The sequence below is a fragment of the Cupressus sempervirens genome, chromosome 3 (genome assembly GCF_028749045.1).
Source record: "Cupressus sempervirens isolate cs-2001-9-10 chromosome 3, ASM2874904v1, whole genome shotgun sequence".
Classification (NCBI taxonomy): Eukaryota; Viridiplantae; Streptophyta; class Pinopsida; order Cupressales; family Cupressaceae; genus Cupressus; species Cupressus sempervirens.
In genome coordinates this window covers 284,065,543-284,073,401 of record NC_143120.1, presented here as the reverse complement: position 1 = coordinate 284,073,401, position 7,859 = coordinate 284,065,543, and the positions used below count along the sequence as shown (strand labels likewise).

Sequence of the window (7,859 nt, the reverse complement as noted above, 5' to 3'; positions counted from 1 at the left end):
TAGCAAAATAAGAACAACACATGATAAAAAGACACTTGCAATCAAACAAATTATCTTGTAATAAAGCTTTTTGATGCATATCTAAACCCCTCCAATCCTTCTTATCCATAGAAAGATGAAAGTTTTAGAAACTACATTTCAAAAGATTAAAATAAACTTTTTAGAACCATAAACATTGAACTAAACAACATAAACAGTGATATGTTATAAATAAACTATAAGATTGTTGTTTACTTTATTTTCTTTCTAAAAAAACCTTTTATTAAAAAATTATAAAAATCAAATATTATACTCAACAATATATTATTGTTAAAAGAACATGAAAGTTATCTTGAGCTGAAGATAACTTTGCTTGCCCGTTACTCTTAAACTCACCATTTCTGAACTAATATTATTAGGATAAAATCCTTTAATTCAAAATCAAGTTTACGTTAAATGAATGTTTTCCCTCTTTATTTTATTTTTATTAAAATAATAATAGATAAAGGTAAGGGGGACAATGATGGAGCCCACCATTAGTTGTTGGGCATCCTCTCTGCCGAGTTTTTTTTCATGTTCATACACAAGAGAAACCATCATAGTCATAAGGTTTCTTTGGAATCCATCAATCTTTATCCAGGCCAATCTTATATGAAATGTCCACCGTCCGTTTTGGTTGTGATTGCTGTATTACATTATCTATTTAATTACAAGAACATACCGTTTTGGACTTAGTGCATGCCACTACTGTAATGAAGACAAAGTTACCCATTTTCTTCTTTAACTTTCTATAAAACTCCATTGGTCAATAAAAAAAATACAGCCAAGCATTTTGAACTTTACTATAATGAAATTACAACCATCTGATTTGAACTGGCCTTTTACAATGATGAGGTTTCCTATAAAAAGACAATAACAAACATTTAAATTAAAGGTACAAATTCATGCAATGAATTACCCCATGATGCTTTTTGTTGAACATTTCTTAAAGCAATAGCTATCTACTAACATGATAATGATATATGTTACCAACTTGACCGTTTTATGCTGGTTTAGATTTGACATACAATAAATAAGAAGAAAAAAGAAACAAGACTAATCGCATCGATTTGAATTTTAATATATCTTTGATGGGACAAGGATGGAGGTAAAAATCATTCTATATCTACAAAAAGGATGCTCAACAACAATAAGTAAAGGTGTTTTGTGATAATGCTACTGTGTTAACATGCTAAAAAGAGGGCCTTGGCAGTACACTTTGTCTTGCACCTTTTTCGTCACTAAGGTTGGCGATGGCATCTGTTGCATCTGTTTCAGTCACTTTCTGTCAAGAGTCATTAGCTGTATAAGATTCGACAGCACACTTTAATCAGCTTTAGGTGCCGCCCCACCCATGTTTAGATGACTCTTTTCCCCATAGCCAAAGAAACCAGATACCCATATCATTATAGAGTAGCATTACTGTTAGACTAATGAATATTATATATATATTCCATAACCCTCTTGTTCCCTCCCCCTCCATTTCTCTCCAATCCTTTCTTTAAGAGGCTTGGATCTGATCATATCTCTAAATTACTGAAGTTGCAGATATTGTTTTGATTGATGTTTTGATTCAGAATAGCTTGCAAGGCAGAAGAAAATGGAGGACAGACTGATTACCTGGTGCAGAGTTTTGTCCTGGCTAGTAACCTATTGTGTAGACTGTGTTGGTCAATAGTGATATGAGATTCACCACAAGGTACAGAGTTCCAACCTTGTAAGCTGTCAATTCTGAAGATGGTAACCATGAATACTTTCAACAGGGAGACTTGGGTAAGTAATTGTAATACCCTTCTTACTCAATCTGAGTTACTTATGTTATTCTTGTGATCAGGTGCTGATCAGAGCACTTAGGCCTCTACCTAGCAGGCTTGCTTCTGAATGCAACCAGCCTCACCAATTCAATTGTACATCAAAATTTTGTTTCGAGTAAAAAGATTTTAGTTCAATTGATTGAGCACAATTGATGAGGATGATGGTGTGAGACATAAAAGTGTGGAATCCTTCTGAATCAGTCTCAGTTCTCAAGTTACTATTTTGGAAAAGGCTTCTAACAGAGCCACCCAAGTTTGCCTGTGTTCTTGATCATTATAAGTTCTCTTCACTTTTTGGTGCCATTGCTGAGCAAGCACATAGCACATACACCAAACTTTAGGTTAACACCCCTACAACATTTGTGTCCATCTGCTGTATCCTAAGGATTTGAAGGAAGACTTTGATAAGTAAGAGTGAGCATTTGAACCCTAAAAGTTATTCTTGAGCTCTCTTCTGTTAGGGTTTGACATTCAGGTGAATCATCCTTCAGCAAGCCCAGGGCAGGGCTTGACAAAGAGGGGAACACTCATATTATCATCATACTTTGGTGCTTGAGGTGAATTAAAAGCAGTTAAGAGTTTGACATTCAGCTGAATTAGAAGCAGTTAAGAAGATGGCCACAGTGCAACCTATATATCAGTATCCTCCACCTACAAATATATATCAGCAGCAAGCAGTTTCCCATGGAAGTCATCCAAGTGGGTCAGTTGGAATGGTGATTGTTGTGTTAGCAGTGATAACAATACTGGGAGTGCTTGCAGGGATGGTGGGAAGAGTGTGTGCAGGGAGAAGAATAGGAGACAGTGAATATGATTTTGAAGGGTGGGTTGAAAAGAAATGCTCTACTTGTATTGATGGTCATATTGATGGGAGTGGAGGTGGTCATGTTCATGTTCCCATTGCTATGCCTGCTGAGAATGGCGAACCAAAGCCTCCTGATGCAAATCCACCTGCCACTTAAGATCTATGAAGTGTTTTAAAACTTCAATGCTTGGGTTCTTCATGTTCATTTCTGTGAGGGCAGATTCAGCTTTCAAAAGTTGGAGGTTTTGTTATTCATTGTTCTTCAGTCTCAAAGTGTTCTCTTCTGGAGTATATTGGGAAAAATAATTGCAGTATGTTGTATTATTTCCCCCACAAGTCTAAATTGCTTCAAGAATATGTTGTAAGCAGTATTTATTTTTTAGATGTTCCTTGCTGAATAACTTCTGTACAATTTTGTAGTCTTCTTTCGGTGCTTTTCTTTAATATGATGAATCAATTTTTACTTTCAATAAAAAAGAGTGAGTATGACTTTTGTGATTATGAGTGGCTAAGTTTAAAGAGTGCTTCAACTGTAGTATACCGAAACATAACATACTCTCATTACCGTAGTCACACAATGTGGCAGGTATTTAGACTAATTCAAACTGAATGTTTTCTTTACGAATGGTTTTTTATTCAACGGGCAGTCTTATGAAGCCATTATATTAAGAATGACGTAGCGTTTGGATGTGGGGTTTTAAGCATGTGTTGTTCCATCTGGGTTAAGGATATATACTTCGGTTACCTATGCTTCCATAATTTATTTTTTAATTTTCTACTATTTAACTGTTGGATATTTAAAACTTGGAATTTCTAAAATTTAATTTTGAGTTTATGAACTTTTTTCATAGACTATTATGACATACTTTCAGGTATGAATATACCATTATAGATTCCGTCATTTAGGTGATGCAATCTTTCTACATTGATTCTATAATCTGGGTGCGAGTGAGAAGAATTATATTATTCTGACAGTAATAATTAAACGTTCAAAGATATTTTATATTTTAAATTTTTAGATAATTATATAATTTTTTTTTCATTAATGTTTTCTATTAGAAATGATAAAAAGTGTTAAATTCAAAAATATACATGAAAGTTTAATTAAAAATTTTTACAAGATATCACATCCTTCAAGGAAAATAAAAACTATCACTTTGTACAAGAAAACACTATTCTATAATTGCTGGAAGAAGTATAAATTTCTGGGAGCAAAAAGGATTATATAATCCAAGATTAGATTGGGAACTGATATTTGGCATAACTAATTTGAAAGAACTGTCTTCATGTAAAACCAATGATAAACTAATAATGGTTTAGACTGTCTCATTTGAGGCCCAATATTTAAAAGAAGGGAATATAATCCATTAAAAATTAGAGTGGCACATTGCTTTATTGGTATGATGTTAGAGCAAAGAAGATTCTTATGTTTAACAAAATAGTGAAGATAATCAATATGGGCAAAGGCTATGTAAGTAATATGATAATGTATCACAATAAAAAAAATTATTCTAATTTATTTTAATTTTAAAATTAATTAATAAATATAGTTAAGTATTTTGATCTTTACATAAATAGCGAGTGTTCATGTACCCATCAGAAATTTAAACTTTATAAAGGAGGATTTAAAAAAAAAAGGTTCCTTCTTGGTAACATTAGAGAATGTGATGGCTACATAGGCCTTGAGCTATATATAGATAATTGATCACCTACAATATTTGAATTTTAGGTGACTTCTATATACTTGGTTTTGTCAATGGTTAGTCTATATCATAGGTGGTACTGCTTTTCTTTTCTTTTGTTTATGTTAACGATTAGTCCATGTCATAGGTGTCATAGGAGATTTTTGTTTTTGAGTTTTAATTTTCTAATGTATTCAAGGTAGTTCTTTTTACTCATATTTTTGGGTGGTTATAGTAAACTAACTTCATCAAATCTATATTTATTCTAGATAATATTATTGTGGTATGGGAGGGTATGGAATGGGCACACCTTTCCAAATAGTGTCATCTTTGTCAAAATTGACTTTGCTAAAGCCTACAATTAGATTAAATTCCCTTCCATTTTAGCCATGGTGAGTGCTCTTGGATTTGGTTCCCATTTCATCTAGTCTGTGAAAATATTATTTAGGGACGTCTCTACATGCATCACTATCAATAATTGCCAAGCTTTTCCCTTTCAGATGTATACACATATCTAGACAAATTCTTTTTGGCTCCTTCATTAAATGTTTTGGTTGTTGAAGGCTTTGTGTATTTGTTGACAAATTTTATCTCCTCTTGTTAGTCAAGAGAATTTCCCTACTAGGGTCACAATCATATATTGTCAATGATCATTTTGCAAATGACTCTTTTAGATCCTCATTGAAGATGCACACAATGTTTTTGTCAATATAATCATTTCTCCTGACTCCATCTTAGAATATGCTCTACTATGGTTGGAAGTGGATAATTCATGGTGAAATCATTCAATTTTTTGGGTATCCCTTTTTCTTTCCAAGGCTCTCCATTGGACTGAGATCATCACTAGAATTGATAAAAACTCAACTTATTGGATAAATAAATGGTACTATTTGGATCATAAATTTTAGGTTTTCTTTAAAATTCTTATAGCCACCCATGTTTCTATTTGCCTTGTTAGGCTCCTTCAAAAGCTTCTTATAATAAGCTTGAGAATCTTTTGAGATATTCTTTATGAGCCTATCTTGTTGATCATCGTGGATTTCACATAGTTTATTGGGAGTATTATTTTTTCCTATATGAGTTTGGAGGGCTTGGGATTCTTTCTACTCATAAGGAAGGTTTATCTCTATGTGCTAAATGGAACATTCATGTCGTCTCAGCCACCAAGACTTCAACATCCTTCTTTGGCATTGTATTTCTTTAAGATATCTAGTCAACATGCCTGATTAGAAGGGTATTGGCTTTTAGTCCCTTTTGATAATCAAATACGCCATTCATATTGAAGGCACTTTTTTTTCTAAAAGCATTTGAAATTCTCAAGTGGTTGTTAAACCCTAAATTTGGTGGGTTGGGTTCAACTGTAAGGGTGGGTTTTCTTCTAACTAACATAATATTTGGTGATTTTAGCTTGAATTCAGATTTAAGGGTTTCCTTTACCCATTTTCCATGTGATATAGAGTCCTGTTGACAAGGTGGAAATACTCAACCCAAACTTCTCAAGATCTTCATCCAACCCTACTCATACCAGGGCATTTAATGATCAATGCCTTCAACACAAGATTCTTGTTTTCTTCATGGCTTCTTGACCAAGACAAGAATGAGTAGAAAGATGCATCAACAAGGCCTAATAAAATTTCAAAGGTTCTAAACAAACCATTAAAATTTTGACCCAAATTCACTGTGAATTTCAATCAACTTTGTCCTACATGAAAACTTGTACCAACCCTTACGCCAAAAGGGTTATGAAACACCACCAATACAAAGATGACTTAGGCTCAAGGCAATCTCTTTTCCTAACTTTGGGGACCTAGAAAAATCTATCCAAATCATCAAAACAAGCCTACAAATCCCTTCAAAAATACTTGCCTTATAAAGGCTTTTACTTCCATGTAGCTCGGAAAACATTTCAACCAAGTTTCCAAATGAATGAGTAATTAAGATACCCTTATTGGAGTTACAAAATACATCTCACATTCAATACACATTCCTTTGCCAAATAAAAGAGTTAAAAAACTGCTGATCACATAGACCTAAAAGGGCAATTAGGCCTCCAAATAAAAAAGAGACTACCAATTAGAAGGCTTACCTAATGCAACCAACACATGGAACAATCTTGTCTTTCCTACAAAATACAAATTCCATCATCCCCTAGAGGCTAAACCTCTCAAATTTATGTTTGCAACTTAATTTGGATTCATTTCCTACACTTCTTAGGCCTGCCAAATTGAGATGCCATACCTAGGCATCATGTCTTTCATGTCATCACTTTGGACTACTCTGAACCTTTAGAATACTAAAGTAAAATTTTAAATCTAATATTCCCCAAGTGCTTAGAATTTTTGACTAGTGAAATGCTAAGTTTTTATCACCATTTTGTCAAAACCCTAGGTTTTTGAGGGTTTCAAACTAGTATGTACAAAAATGCTCATAATTTGAGAAATTTCTAATGGATCTTCACAAAGCCATTTCCAAATAAAAGTTAAACTATCTAAACATGTGCATTACAGTCTCCTACCAATCCATACAAATATGTACCATAACATTGTTTGTAAAAAAAAATGGAAAAAAGTGATTCTTATTAACCACCACCAAAACATCCACAATGGGGCAAGCCTTGACCCAAAGAGGCATATATAAACAACAAGCATATATTAAAAACATTCATTCTCCCCAACAAAATCCAACCTGTTTTTAAACCATCTAACTATTTGATTTCAAAGTTGCATAATTTTGCTCAAAATTAATAAAAGTTTCTTAATCAAATTTATTTTGGAATTTTTTACACATTTGGTCATCAAATGAATCCCCTTGCCAAACATGCCTTACAAACATGAAAAAATTAATCCCACCTTATTCCCACTATTTGGTTTGTTTGATTTACTTGGACCAATCAGAACCAAAATTACAATTACAAGTGCAATTTGGTCTTTAGGCCTTACAAAGTGACTCAATATTTATCAAAATGACCTAACATGGTCCTAAAGACCTTACTAAATTTTAGTGCTTCATGAATAACCACATCCTTGGTCAGATTCTTTAAAGGACCCTATAGATCCAAAGGTGGTTTGTACCATACCCACGGGGTGAGAAAAACCTCAAGTCCCAATTTGAGATGAGATCTTCAACTACAACTCCATGTTGTTTGATATCTATCTCTATCTAGATGTTGCATCCTCCTTTGATAAATTCTACCATTTGACTAGATGTTCTTCTAGTCCTTTTCACCTCCCTACTATCAAGTATTTATTCCATCTTCATTGGTTGGATTGGCTGTAGTTCTTTGACCAAGGCTTTAGTCTCTTTGGCCTTCTTGCTTGCTTCAGATCCTACATTCACAAAATATTTGTAGGAAAAAATGTTAGATGTTAACCACTAGGGTTATTGTGGCGCCAAAAGATCAACTTGTAAATGTCCGATACAACCAATAGACTTATAGAAGACACATGAGGTAGTCAAGCCATGTCTTGAACCCCACAAGGAATGTTGGTCCACTACTAACAATCCCCCTCCTAGTATCCCATTGTGAATGTCCAAGCTTTG

At 33.6% G+C, this 7,859-nt stretch overlaps 1 protein-coding gene across 1 annotated transcript; it reads left to right on the top strand.

Moving 5' to 3' along the window:
• The first annotated feature begins 1,081 nt into the window (after positions 1–1,081).
• On the top strand, positions 1,082–3,138 carry LOC149566062 (uncharacterized). Its single transcript, XM_089819496.1, has one exon. The coding sequence runs from the start codon at positions 2,447–2,449 to the stop codon at positions 2,792–2,794; it is 348 nt and encodes a 115-aa protein (XP_089675622.1). The 5' UTR covers positions 1,082–2,446; the 3' UTR covers positions 2,795–3,138.
• The last annotated feature ends 4,721 nt before the right edge of the window (positions 3,139–7,859 follow it).

Bases quoted from the DNA above. Each gene is read 5' to 3' on its own strand.
- LOC149566062 (XM_089819496.1), top strand. From the start codon at position 2,447: ATGGCCACAGTGCAACCTATATATCAGTATCCTCCACCTACAAATATA.